The sequence below is a fragment of the Geotrypetes seraphini genome, chromosome 1 (assembly GCF_902459505.1).
Source record: "Geotrypetes seraphini chromosome 1, aGeoSer1.1, whole genome shotgun sequence".
Classification (NCBI taxonomy): Eukaryota; Metazoa; Chordata; class Amphibia; order Gymnophiona; family Dermophiidae; genus Geotrypetes; species Geotrypetes seraphini.
The window spans coordinates 470,666,144-470,680,853 of NC_047084.1; the positions used below are offsets into that span (position 1 = coordinate 470,666,144).

Consider the following 14,710-nt stretch of genomic DNA (forward strand, 5'->3'; position numbering starts at 1 on the left):
AGTCTGATTTGTATGCAACTCAGAACTTGTAGATTATAAGATTCTTGCTGTTTACCTTTGCTCCTAGCTGACAAAAGGGCTAACTGTCCCTACCAGTGTTCCCTCTAAAGTACAGCATGCACAACCACATACTGTTTTTAATGCGGCCATGCATAATTCCTGAATATGCTGTAGGAGGCTATGCCACTGAAAATACTGCTCAGTGAAATCAAATGAAGCCACGACCGCGTTCTTAAATACAAGTCGTCGGGTGTCTGGGACTGCCTGTACTCAGGATGGGCTAATGTGTAGGGCTATGTAACAACCTGCGGTAGTTGCCTTAGTAGTTCTATTTCCATTCTGTATCTGTTGAAGGCAGCTACTTGGTCCCTTAATCCATGCATTTACCTCACTACTGTTTAGAACAAAACTCGAGGGAAGACTGTTGGTTTGGACAAGTGGCTCTGCAGAATCTTTATACTTCCTGAACACCAACTTTCCCTTCAACCCTATAGGGTTTCACCAGGCTCCCATATAGTCAATGTTCTAACCTCTTCAGAAACCCATCTTGGCAGCTTGGGAGTCCACATGTGAGAATATTATGCCTGCTTGTCCTTGGAGCAAGCGGAGTGACTTACATGTAGCAGGTGTTCTGAGGATGACAGGCATATATTCTTGCAACCTGTCCATGTCCCCCCTAGTTGGCTTTACTTTGTTGCTGAACTGCAGGTTCTGCACACAGTACAGGCGTTGCCTTAAATTAAGTTCATTTGGTAGTGTGTGCCGGGTTCTGTGTACAACGTTACCCACATGTGAGAATATATATCTACTGTCCTCAAGACACCTGCTACAGGTAAGTATCTATCTTTTGTGGGTTATGAGAAGTAGATTTAACTTGCAGTGAGCTGCTTTTGCTGGGATTACACCTTTTTCCTTATACTTGACTGACATAACCTTTTTTACTTTTTGATTTGTTGACCATTACTCCTCATTGCTTGGGTTTCTCCTATTTTTATTTTTTTTTCTTGGATGCTTGAAAGGTTGTCTTAATATTAACTTTTTTCTTTTTGATATGCTTAACTTCACACTTCAGGAATGGAGTCATCTTTACATTTGTGTAATATAAGATTTTTATAATATAGTTAAAATGAAGGCAGGCACCAAATCAAAAATAGAAACTTTTACATTGAAACTTCAGCTTGCAACTCTGATCTTAACCTTTTTACTCCTTTCTAAACCTTGCAAGATTTCTAGTGAGATCATTCATAATCCTATTGGTTAAAAATTTCACCACTATTAACTTCCTTTTTGAGCATGCTATGTAAATTAGGATGTCCTAGAATTATAAGTGAAGACATTATATTCATGCTAATTAAGCTGTCAGATTGAGACTTATTTGTGTTACAAATCAGTGAACTATGTATAATTTCAAACAGAAATGTACCTGTGGCTGCCTTGCCTGTAACACAGCAAATGACAGAAATGAGCATTTCGAGAGAAGAGAAAGTAACACCACCAAAAACAGAAACAGAGCCAGGTATTGTATACAATTACAAGAGTATAAAATGTTGAGTCTTGCAAGTATTTTCCATAAACAGGACTGGCATTGGTAATGTTAAACATTTCCAGGTTAAATACAGAACTCAGTTGTGGAGTTTTTCTTTCCCCCCCCCCCCTCATCTCTGTTGAACAGACATGATGAAAATGCTCTAGTGTAGGGTGTAGTTTTTGGCGCGTTTTGTTTTGTTTTGGGGGGGGCGAGGTTGTGTTTGTTCATGTTTCACGTCCTACACTTCTTTACTTTTTCTTGTTGTTTTCAAGAATGTTACCTGTAGTTTTACATCCTATGGCATGTTTAGCCAGAGAATGGTCTGCTGCTGCTTGCAATGGGGTGGAAGAAATGCAGTTTTGCCTCAGCTGTATATCATATTGACAGACACCTTTTTGTTTTCTCTGTGAGCTTGAGAGAAGACTAAACCTGGCTTAAGACACCTTGCAACTGAAAAGCAGCTGTCATTGTCCCAAGAAGGGATGCTTTTTTTTTTTTTTTTTTTTAACATTTTTGTATGAGTATCGGCTGACTCTGCCAGCTCCAGTAGTTTCATGCATTTCCCTGCACATTGTCTTCAAAGAAGTGTGTGGGGAAATGCAACATCTGACCTCAGCTGTCAGATTCCAAGGAGTAAAATAGCTGTAGATTGATTAGCATAACTTTCTACACTGTCGATGGAGATGTAACACACAGGGTTCGTTAACTCAACCACTGTCCTGCATAAGAACCATCAGGCCGTCACTCTAGATCTCAATTTCCCTTATCAGGCTTAAGTGACTAGTCTCTTGATTGCTTCAGTGCCCTCTTTAAAGGTATCCTCATTTGTTCTTGCAGTGGGTTATCCAAGTTTGGTAAGGGGCACTGCAAATGTTCGTATCAACATACCAACATTTAGTACCTGATGCCTAAATCTATGGGTATAATTCTTGTGTAGGGGAGGATAAGATACGACTCTACTTTTTTCATAGCTTTTAAGATTTTTTGTGACTTGACTAAAACTTGGGAGGATATTTTGCTTTTCCTAAGTTCTATTATGCATCTGCTCTCAGAAGCAGGATACAGCTTTTAACTACTCTGGATATTTTTATTTATTTCAAATTACAATTCACAAGATAACACCTTGTTACCTGAAAAACAGGAAAGAAATAAGTTAAAGGAATAACTAACCAGAAAAAAAGAAAAATCTTTCACCCCTCGTTAAGACCTCAAATTATGGGGAGCGGTCATAACACCAAATTGGAGAAACGAATATGGTTTAAAGAAAAGACAACTACTCAGGATACTTATAGTCTTCAGTGGGCTTCAAAGCTTCATGGGTATTAAAATTCCTAAGCAACAAAAAAAATGCTGTAGAGAGTTGATGTACCTGATATGGACTTTATTGTAAAATCAACTTGATGATCCACAAAAACATGTAGGACCCGATCACTTGGGAACTTGGAACTTTTATTCTTTGGAGACTTGGAACTTTTATTCTTTGGCGACATTAGGGCCCATTTCTTATTAAAATCCTTCACTATTCTTTCAAGGATAATTTTGGCCATGAATTCTTATCTTAATTTTTAAATTAATTCATTGCAATAGTCCAGCTTATCTATCTTCTCTTTAGTTCTTATTGTCCACCAAGACTTTTGCGTTCTTTGAATAATCAGCATCTTCAAATTCTTTCTGTTCATGCAGTTCATAATGAATTAACTAGAGCGAGAGCTTTCTTTAGTATTTCACCATCTCTTTGGAATTTCTCTTCCAAATATATGGGTCCTCCTTATTAAGGCACGCTAGCCGATTTAGCGCACGCTAAATGCTAACGCGCCCATTGTATTCTATGGACGCGTTGGTGTTTAGCACACGCTAACATGGCTAGTGCACCTTAGTAAAAGTGGGGGATAGTGTCTGGCACCCACTTATTTGAAATTTAGAACTCTTTTGAAGATGTTCTGTTTTGAGAGCTTTGTCTATTCACTTAGATGATTCTACTGCCATGAAGGTTTACTAGTGAGTCAGTCTGCAGAATATTTTTTTATATGAAAAATAAAAATTTTTTTCATACTGTGCTATTCCTTGCTGTGTTTTTTATTTTTATTTTTTTTTAATTTAATATATAGTGCTTTTCTATTGTAATTTGTAAACCACTCTTGGGCCCGGATTCTGTATAGGACGCCGGTCCTGGGCGTCCTATACAGAATCGGGCCTACACCCACCCAAAGTTAACCCAATTCTGTAACGGACGTCCATGGTTACAGACGCTGTTACAGTCCATGGTTACAGTCCATGGCAGACGCTGGTTACAGAATCGGGTTTTAACATGCCCAACCTCCCCAATGCCCCCCCCCCCAAAGATCACTGGCAGGAGGGTGCCCAACCCCTCCTGCCGACACCCCCCCCCCCAACGGCCCTCCCAAAGATAGCGCCTGGACCAATCAGGCCCTAGGATCCTGTGGGTTAGGAAGGTGAGGGGCGGGCCCGCCTCATTTGGACGGAGGCAGGCCTGCTGGCCGGACATGCCTGTTTCAGCACCAATTCGAGACTTTTATGATGAAGCCTGGAGAAGACCTAGCTTTTATGCCAATGTCTCTTCTGATTTCCCCCTCCTAATGAAGTCAGGAAGATTATGCTCTGTTCTGAGTCTTGAGACATATCAACCTTTCCTTTACAGTAATGTTAAAAATGAATACTCTCTTGCTTGAAGAAAGATTATGCACTCTGGATTTGAAATGCATGCCTATTCTGAGGAATTCACATAGAAAATAAGAATTGCCATTGCTGGGTCAGACCAGTGGTCCATCGTGCCCATCAGTCCGCTCACACGGTGGCCCTCTGGTCAAGGACCAGCGCCCTAACTCAGACTAGCCCTACCTGTGTACGTTCTGGTTCAGCAGGAACTTGTCTAACTTTGTCTTGAATCCCTGGAGGGTGTTTTCCCCTATGACAGACTCTGGAAGAGCATTCCAGTTTACTACCACTCTGGGTAAAGAAGAACTTCCAAGATTCATACAGAATCTATCCCCTTTTATCTTTAGAGAGTGCCCTCTCGTGTTCTCTACCTTGGAGAGGGTGAACAATTTGCCCTTATCTACTAAGTCTATTCCCTTCAGTACCTTGAATGTTTCGATCATGTCCCCTCTCAATCTCCTCTGTTTGAGGGAGGAGAGGCCCAGTTTCTCTAATTTTTCACTGTAAGGCAGCTCCTCCAACCCATTAACCATCTTAGTCGCTCTTCTCTGGAACCTTTTGAGTAGTACTGTGTCCTTCATGTACGGCGACCAGTGCTGTATGCAGTACTCCAGGTGAGGGCGCATAAGAATGCCTCTTAACACTATATAGGCCATTACAATCTTGAAGGGTCATAGACTTGATATACTACCTTTTTGTGGTGCAGCCAAAGCAGTTTTACTTCCTCCGCCCCTAGTGAGCTCAATTTTAAGTTTTGTATTTTTTTCGATTGCGATTTGCCCCTATTCACAAGGAACTGCATTGGGAATCTAACCCAGTTCCAAAATCCACGAGCCACCAATATAATCACAGCAAATGATCTGTTTAGAGAGAGGGAAAAGGTTTCGGAAACCTGCTCAGAATCATAAATATTCAACAGAACCAAGTCTTACTAGTTCCAAATTTCAATCACTGACCCTAAAAAACCTCTTTTTATATTCTCAATTTTTAGAATAAATTTAGGAATGAATTTTTTTTTTTTTTTTTTTTAATCTTTATTCATTTTCATATCTTACAAGTGTGTAATATTCAATCAAAAATAAATTTTACAAATCACTTGACATTCTTACTTATAATCATCAAAGCATAAAAGAATCCCTCCCCACCCATTAATAATAAACTAGTTAAAATAAATATCATATATCCCAATCCCATCCTACTTATAACCATATATAATAAAAAAAAAGGGGTGGTTAAGGTGTCTGATCATTAGCCTCCATTAGAACCGATTCCCTCGATGCCAGGAGCGGAGTCTTTGCGTGGGCCTCCTCTGGACCCGATACCCTCGATGCCAAGCCTCGAGGATTGGCGGGTGCCTCGAGGTGCTTCTACCCAACCACCTCTACTTCGATCTACTGCCTCCAGCCCCATCTCGCTGGAAGCCTCGACGGTGCCTCACTTGCCTCGACGGTCGAGGCCTACTTCCAGGCACAGTTCTGGCCATCGCTCGAGGCATTCATCATTTATTTGTAAAGTTTAAGCTTGATTGTCAGTCAGTATAGAGTCAGGCATCTTAAAAATTATCCTAGCCAAACCCAACAGGACCTGTTTCACGGATACTGGCTTCATCAGGGGTCTCTAATCATAAGTTGTTAAAACCAAAAAGGAGGAACATCCATTACTGATTACTGACTGCATTTTTTGTACTTGACTAGGCTGTTTAGATGCTAATAACTAGGCACACCAAAGATCATTTACTTAGTAAATACTATTTACTTAGCAAATACTAAGAAAAACCTAATGAAGTCATGAATAATCTAAAATATTGCAGTTAGGCTCATTTATGGACTGAGGAAATATGATCACATTGCACACTATCGTGAACTGAACTGGTTGCCTGTGGAGGCATGAATTCTTTTTAAATTGGGATATCTTTATTATAAAGTACTGATGGGTCAGGTCCCTTCTTACGTGACACTTGTTTTGTTATTCCTCTACACATTATTAGCTTATTACCAAAGCTTTCTTCGTTTTTCCACCATTCAAGAGCTGTAGGTATAAAAGATGTCATTATAGAACGCTCTCTTTTCAGATTGCATTATGGGACAAAGATTTTAAGCGGCTCTTATCCTCATTTATTTCTTATCTTCACTATAGGAAACAACTCAAGACTTTCTTGTTCTCCAAGTATTTTGGTTCTTAATATTAATGTATCCATCATTTTGAATTATGTTTTGTAGTTTAATATTTTGTTAACCGTATTGAACTTTAAGGTAATTGCTGTTTAGAAATAAATTGTTGTTATCCCAGCATTAGTCTGAGAAGCAAAGTACCTCTGCTTCAAAACCCTAACTGGCTTGTCACCGATATCTCTCTCACCACTTTGCGTTCCCAGGCACCACTCGCACACACAATGCCTATCTGTTTACCTACCCATCCCCAAAGGGATGCACCTACAAAAGATTCCTTAACAGAACTCTCATTCCAAGCTGGCAGATGGACAGATTGCCTGACTACCCTCATCTCATCTTACTCTTACTTCAGGAAATCCCTCAAATCTTACCTCTATGATAAATTTCTCGAACCCCTCCCCCCCAAATAACCAAACCCTACCACCTCTATCTTACTCTTTAATTCTCTCAAACAGTATTTTTACTCTATAAATATCGCTGCTGTAGATGTACGGACTCCTGCACCGTAATTCTGCTTTGTCTTCCGCTGTATTAATACCTATGCTAAACTATGTACAGTCCCCTGCATTGTAACTTGCTCTCAACTGCATAGTACATTCCCTTACATTGTACCATCGCTGTATATGTACAGTCTCTTACACTGTAAACCGCTCTGAACTGTTTGTGGTGTTGCGGTATACAAAAATAAAGTTGTTATTATTATTCACATACCATCCAACAAAGCAGCTTGGTGTGCTTTTGTAAAAGTTGCATTGGGAGGTGGAGGTAAAGAATTGAAAGTAGTATTTAGCCCAATGCAGCTTTTACAAAACAAAGGGGCCCTTTTTATGTGGTGTTTTTGGCACACTGGACTGCACTTGTTGGATATGTGGAAGACTTAAGATGGATTCTTTTTCTATTTCCCTCAGACTAATGTTGGGATCTGTGATTGCCTAATTATAGCATTTGAGACTTTTGATTATCACTAGCAACCATGTTTGATTTACACTATTACTTTAACATAAGTGGCATTTTGTTATGCCTGAGGCTTCTGCCTCTGCCTTGTCCTTGACTTTAACCAATGATTTGATATGCTGAGTTTGACATACAAGCTTTATTTCCAGATTGGGCATTTAGCATTGCGCTTTTTTCGATTGTGCATGTGTATATTCATTCACCATGTTCTTAGTAAGTTTTAAGCAGATTTGAGTGAAAATACTGTAGTTGTGAAATTCTTTGCCCTGCCAGTTCAAGTGTTAAGATATGATGCAATGACTACTAAACAAACAGAGTAATGTGATTTGTTTATCAAGAGTGTTTTCTTCTGATTGGAGACTTCAGACCTGTTTGCCTGATGGCTTTTAGTCAAGCCTCAGATTTAAAGGGTGGGGTTTTTTTTTTTATCCCAGGACAAGCAGGCAGCATATTCTTGACTGATGGGTGACGGCACCGACGGAGCCCCGGTACGGACAATTTTAGAGTGATTGCACTCTAAGAACTTTGAAAGTTCTAGTAGGTCGCACCGCGCACGCGCGAGTGCCTTCCCGCCCGACAGAGGTGCGCGGTCCCCAGTTTCTTAGTTTCCGCGGAGCTAAGAAGACGCGTGTTCCAACTGCTGTTGGGAAAATTTTTTCAAATTTTTCTCGCCTTCCCGCTCGCGCGTTATTTTCTTGTCGTGATTTATTCACCTTATCGTTTCTTTCTTTTATTTAAAAAAAAAAAAAAAGTCCATTTTCGACTTTTTTCCGGTCAGCCCCGGTGGGGCCTGTTGGCACCATCGAAGCCTTGGGCTTCGATTTTGCTACGGCCGTTTTTCCCTTCATGCCCCCTTCACCGGGTTTTAAGAAGTGTCAGCGGTGTGCACGTCCTATTTCTCTTTCCGACCCGCACAAGTGGTGCCTTCAGTGTCTGGGTCCGGACCATAGGGCAGAAACGTGCACCCGCTGCAGTTCTCTCCAAAAGAGAACTCTAAAGAATCGCCAAATTCAACAGCGAATTCTTTTCGGTGCCGCCATGGAAGTTCCCCCGGCATCGACACCGTCATCTTCCTCCAAATCGGCACCGGTGACTTCGACATCGCAAGATCCATCCTCGGTGTCGCACCCTGTAGGTAAACCGGCTAAGAAGCCATCCCCTACTGTCCTTAGCCCGCCAGTCGAACAAGCAGTGAGCCAAGTCCTGCAGACTGCGCGCCGGCCTCGCAAACGCTCCGCTCCTATTGAAGTCACTGCCTCGACTTCGCCTGAGCGTCGAGCTGCACCGCAGGTACCGAGCAAGAAAAAAGCGGTACCGGTGCCATCGGGACCGTCTCTGGATGAGAGAATAGCATCCATCCTTCAGGTCCAGCTTAAGGAGCAATTACAACACTTGCTCCCGGCTCTGCTGACTCCGAGCCTTCCAGTGTCGGTACCTACTGAGCATTCGGTGCCGATCGTCGAACAGCCTGTTTTGTCGGCATCGACGTTGTCGGCACCGCAAAAATCTGTTTCTATGCCTGTTCTCTCGGCGGAACCGAAGTCTCTTCGACGCACTGCTTACTCGACTTCGGAGCCGGTGCCATTCTCTGACACCCGTACTGCTGTACAGTTACCCGGTATGGTGTCCATGAGGTCTGGTAAATCGGTACGCAAAACCAAGCATACCGAACCTTCTACCCCACTTTCTCAGGGCCGTCTCATCGGTACGGGACCCTGATTTGTGGGATGATTCTGATGACCCCCTCGGTACCTCGCTTCTTTGGTGGTTGACATCTTCAAATCTATCCAGAGGTCTGCTGTTCCATCTACCTCCTCATCAACTAGTCATCACCACAGATTCCTCCCCCCTACGCCTGGGGAACTCACTTGAACGAATTCCAAACTCAGGGATTTTGGACTGCCCAGGAAAAGAAACACCACATCAATTTCCTGGAACTCCGAGCGATGTTCTATGCCCTCAAGGCGTTTCAACATCTTCTCTTTCCTCAAGTACTACTCATTTGCACAGACAATCAAGTTGCAATGTACTACATCAACAAACAGGGAGGAACGGGCTCTCGCCTGTTGTGTCAGGAAGCCCAACGGATTTGGTCTTGGGCGACTGCTCGTCACTTATTCCTGAAGGCTGTCTACATTCAAGGGGAACAGAATTCCTTAGCGGACAATCAACAGAATTCTCCAACCTCACGAATGGACTCTCGATCCCTCGACTCTTCAGTCCATTTTCGCTCAATGGGGCACTCCTCAAGAGGACCTCTTTGCAGCTCCCCACAACCATCAGCTGCCCCTGTTTTGCTCCAGACTCTACTCTCCTCACCGTCTGGCGCCTGATGCATTTCTCCTGGATTGGACCAGTCTCTTCCTATATGCTTTTCCCCCTCTACCGCTCATGCTGCGAACACTGTTCAAGCTCAAGAGGGAACAAGCCACCATGATTCTCATCGCTCCACGGTGGCCCAGGCAACATTGGTTCTCCCTTCTACTTCAACTCGGTTCCAGGGAACCCATACCTCTTCCACTGTTTCCTTCTCTGCTTTCTCAGCATCAGCAGACCCTACTGCATCCCAACCTACAGTCTCTGCACCTGACAGCTTGGTATCTCTCAGGCTGACTTTGGGTCACTCACTTCTTTCTCAGCCTGTCCGCTCTATCATTGATGCTTCCAGGAAACCGGCCATGCTCCAATGTTATCAACAGAAGTGGTCTCTGTTTTCTTCCTGGTGCCTCTTACATCACCATGATCCCATGTCTCTAGCAGTGGGACTGGTGTTGGACTATCTTCTTTCCTTGTCTGACTCTGGTCTTAAATCTACTTCTATCAGAGTTCACCTTAGTGCCATTGCTGCCTTTCATGAGCCAATTCATGGAAAACCCCTCTTGGCTCATCCTTTGGTTTCTCGGTTCATGAGGGGCCTTTTCAATGTGAAACCACCTCTCAAGCCTCCTCCTGTGGTCTGGGATCTCAATATGGTTCTTTCCGCTTTAATGAAGCCTCCTTTTGAACCTTTGGCCACAGCGCATTTCAAATTTCTTACCTGGAAAGTGGTCTTCCTTATAGCTCTCACTTCTGCCAGGAGGGTCAGTGAACTGCATGCACTAGTGGCCGATCCACCTTTCACTGTTTTTCACCATGATAAGGTGGTTCTCCGTACACACCCCAAATTTCTTCCTAAGGTTGTGTCTGACTTTCATCTTAACCAGTCCATAGTCCTGCCTGTATTTTTTCCAAAGCCTCATTCTCATCCAGGTGAACAGGCTTTGCATACCTTGGACTGTAAACGTGCTCTGGCTTACTATCTTGAACGTACTAAGCCCCACAGATCATCTCCTCAACTATTTTTGTCCTTGGATCCTAACAAGTTGGGTCATCCTGTATCTAAACGCACTCTCCAATTGGCTTGCTGCTTGCGTTTCTTTCTGTTATGCTCAGTCGGGCCTGACACTGGAAGGTTCTGTCACGGGCCACAAAGTTAGAGCTATGGCAGCTTCTTTCCTCCGATCTACTTCCATTGAGGAAATCTGCAAGGCTGCTACTTGGTCCTCAGTTCACACTTTTACATCACATTATTGTCTGGATGCATTCTCCAGACGGGATGGACACTTTGGCCAATCTGTTTTACAAAATTTATTTTCCTAATGGCCAACCTTCCCTCCATCCCTCTTTTTGTTAGCTTGGAGGTCACCCATCAGTCAAGAATATGCTGCCTGCTTGTCCTGGGATAAAGCACAGTTACTTACCGTAACAGGTGTTATCCAGGGACAGCAGGCAGATATTCTTGCATCCCTCCCACCTCCCCGGGTTGGCTTCTTAGCTAGCTTATCCTAACTGGGGACCGCGCGCCTCAGTCAGGCGGGAAGGCACTCGCGCGTGCGCGGTGCGACCTACTAGAACTTTCAAAGTTCTTAGAGTGCAATCACTCTAAAATTGTCCGTACCGGGGCTCCGTCGGTGCCGTCACCCATCAGTCAAGAATATCTGCCTGCTGTCCCTGGATAACACCTGTTACGGTAAGTAACTGTGCTTTTTGGCATGTGAAAGCAAATTAATGGGAAAATATTGGATAGGAAATGATTCAATATGTCAGCAAACTTGAGTAATACTGAAGCCTCAGTAGGCCTACTCCCTAAACTTGATTTTACATAGCAAATTAATTGGTTAATTTAGGCACTGGATGAGGATATTTCTATAAATGTTCTACTCGTACTGAGTAATCCCTTGCAAGTGATAATGTTGGAACCTTTATTCCATTCTCTCTGCTGGTCCAGGGTAAGTCACTTAATCCTCCATTGTCCCAGATACAAGATCTTAGATTGTGAGTACACTATGGACAGAATACCTGTACATTATGTAAACCACTTTCATTATACCACAGAAAGGCAGTATGTAGATTTAGAAGCTGTAGAAGATGAATGGTTTCATATGAAAGTTTTATAATTGATTGTAAACTAGTTAGACCTTATTAGAAATTTGTTCAAAACAATTCTCTTCATGACAACCCATTAAGGTATTTTTGGAGTGACACAAGTAACTGTGGAACCAACCATTTTTGGCTGATTCAAGTCATCAGAACATAAGAATTGCTGCTGCTGGGTCAGACCAGTGGTCTATCATGCCCAGCAGTCTATTCACATGGCGGCCCTCTGGTCTAAGACCAGCGCCATAGCCGAGACTAGCCCTATCAGCGTATGTCCTTGTTCAGCAGGAACTTGTCTAACTTTGTCTTGAATCCCTGGAGGGTGTTTTCCCCTATGACAGACTCCAGAAGATTGTTCCAGTTTTCTACCACTCTCTGGGTGAAATATGATAGATATATTTGCCTCTGTAGTGGGTAGATTTCAAAGTTGGCTGGTGTGATTATCAAGAACTTCTCTTCCCCCTACCCCCCCAAACTGTCTCAAGTTACCCAGGGTTTGTTTCCACAGCTATAGAATGTTGCCAGTTTACCTTTGTGGGTGACTTGACATCTGCCTTAGGGCTAGATTCAACAACCTGCCCGATTGGGACCGATCTATGTCCGATCCGGGCAGGTCCGATGGATTCTTCAAAATGCAATCTACAAATGGGGGTGATCGGAGTAACGCCCCCATCTGCCGGCACAGATCGCTGATGTGTGATCACCACACATGCACATACTATCTGTAGATGGTCTGCGCATGCCCGTCCGAGCCATGACTTTTTTTTTTAAACTTATCTGTTTACTTTTTAGCCCAGCGAACCCATGGTTTTAACCCGCTTTAAACCCGCAGGTTAAAACCACGGGTTTGCAGTGTGGGGAAGGGCAGCATCTTACATACTGCAGTGAGCAGTACAACAGCAATACACCCATTGTAAAACTAAATAAGCCAGACTAGTACAGATCAATCCTAACATGTGTTTTAAACACACAGAACACAGAAAACACCTTCGCCTAGTATGGAATGTCATCTCAAACTAACCCCTCCACCTTTTACAAAACTGTAGTGTGGATTTTAGCCACGGTGGTAGCAGCTCTGACGCTCATGGAATTCTGAGCATCAGAGCTGCTACCACCATGGCTGGCGCTGAAAAATGCTCCACAATTTTGTAAAAGGGAGGATAAAATAGAAATACATCGACAAAGGTTAAATTGAACCAGCAAGAAGCTGGACTCTGCATACAATGCAATACCACAGAAACAGTGACACGTGTCTCCTAAAGCAATAAATAAATAGAAAATTTTTGTTCTACCTTTGTCTTCTCTGGTTTCTGCTTTCCTCATCTTCTTGTTACTCTTCCTTCCATCCACTGTCTGCCATCTCTCTGCCCCTATATGGCATCTTCTCTCCCCCTTCCAGAAAATATATGCCTCCCCCTTCCATATCTCCTTTCACCCCCATTGGTCTGGCATCACTCTCCTCTCTTCTGCAATCCCTTTCTTCCTTCATTTACCTTTTCAATTTATTTTCTACATCCATCTAGATTACGTTCTTACTACCCTCTCATCAATTTCCTTTTTTACAGTCAACCTACAGCTCGCTACCTCTTTCCCTCACCCCCTCCAGTATTTCCCTAACTCAATCCTTTTCCCCCATCATGTGCCTTCCTTTTATTTATCCCCTCCTTTCATCATGTGCCCTCTTTCTCTAGCCCTTCCATCTAGTACCGTCTCCTCTCTGTCCACTTCCATCATCTGCTCCCCTCTTTCTCTCCTCCCATTTCCTTCCTGCATTTGCTCCCTTATCTCTCCCATCTGCACTTCCATCCAGCTTAGGCTCCCCCTTTACCCCCTTTACTACCATCCAATGACTGCCCTTTCTCTCTCCATCCACCCCTCTTCAATCAGCATCTGCCCCCTTTCTTTCCCTCCGATCCAATTCCATCCAGTATCCTTCCCCCATATGTCTCTCTCCCCTTTCCCTGTACATCAATTCCATCAGCACCACCCTTCCCCCTTTCTCTCCCTGCACCACTCTTTCATTCCAGCAGTCCTGCTCCTTTCTCGCAATGACTGTAGCTGCCGGTCCACCCCACTCCGACGTACTAGCTCTGGAGCAGAGTCCGGCAGCCATGTGCTGGAAGGTCCCGCGATGACTCCAGGCTTTGCTCCGGAAGAAGTAAGTTATGTCTGAGGGGTTGACCTGGCAGACAGAGAGTTGCGGTAAGGATCCGCGATGACTGCGTCTGCCGGGTCCACCCCCTCCGACATAATTTACTTCTTCTGGAGCAAAGCCGGCAGATGAGTCATCGGGGGACCTTCCTGCACCTCAGCGCAGCTGCCAACTCTGCTCTAGAGCAGTGTTTTTCAACCTTTTTACACCCATGGATCGGCAGAAATAAAAGAATTATTTTGTGGACCGGCAAACTACTAAGACTGAAATATAAAAAAAAGATTTCCGCCCCGTCTCTGCAAGTTCAGTCCCCGCAAACCATCTGATCCCATCCGCAGAAATCTCAGTTATGATTTTATTGAACATATTTTATTAAAATATAAAAAGAAACAATATTCTGTACAACTGTCATTTTATAAATATAAATATACAGAGCAAGGACCAACAAAACCCCTGTCTCCCTTCCCCTTCACATATATCCCCTCTACTATCAAGAAAACTGAACAAGCCAAATTATTATAGAATGCTACACAGAAATGTCATGCTAACAGAATACTGCAGTAACACATGACAGGAATAGTGTTAGGGGAGTGCAACTAGGGCAACTGCCCCTGGTCCGAGAGAGCCCCAAGCCAGCTAGAAGCTAAAGAAGCACTGCCTGGGCTTTGCTCCAGTTATGTCTCTAGCAGGATATATATTTCTATTTTTTTTATTTTTTTTTTTTTTATTCATTTTTGAATTCTTACAACAAGTGAATTAAACATTATAACCAATTTTCGTATATCACTTGTATTTACAAACAAATCATCTTGT

The 14,710-nt window shown here is 43.2% G+C and overlaps 1 protein-coding gene across 4 annotated transcripts in view; it reads left to right on the forward strand.

The window, feature by feature from the left end:
* The window catches only part of ZFAND5 (zinc finger AN1-type containing 5), a 54,971-nt gene that overhangs the window by 29,812 nt on the left and 10,449 nt on the right, over positions 1-14,710 (forward strand). For all 4 annotated transcript variants that reach the window (XM_033924588.1, XM_033924596.1, XM_033924579.1 and 1 more), the window contains one exon: positions 1,416-1,516. In XM_033924588.1, the coding sequence (XP_033780479.1) occupies positions 1,416-1,516 (101 nt within the window). The remainder of the gene's footprint in view (positions 1-1,415; positions 1,517-14,710) is intronic.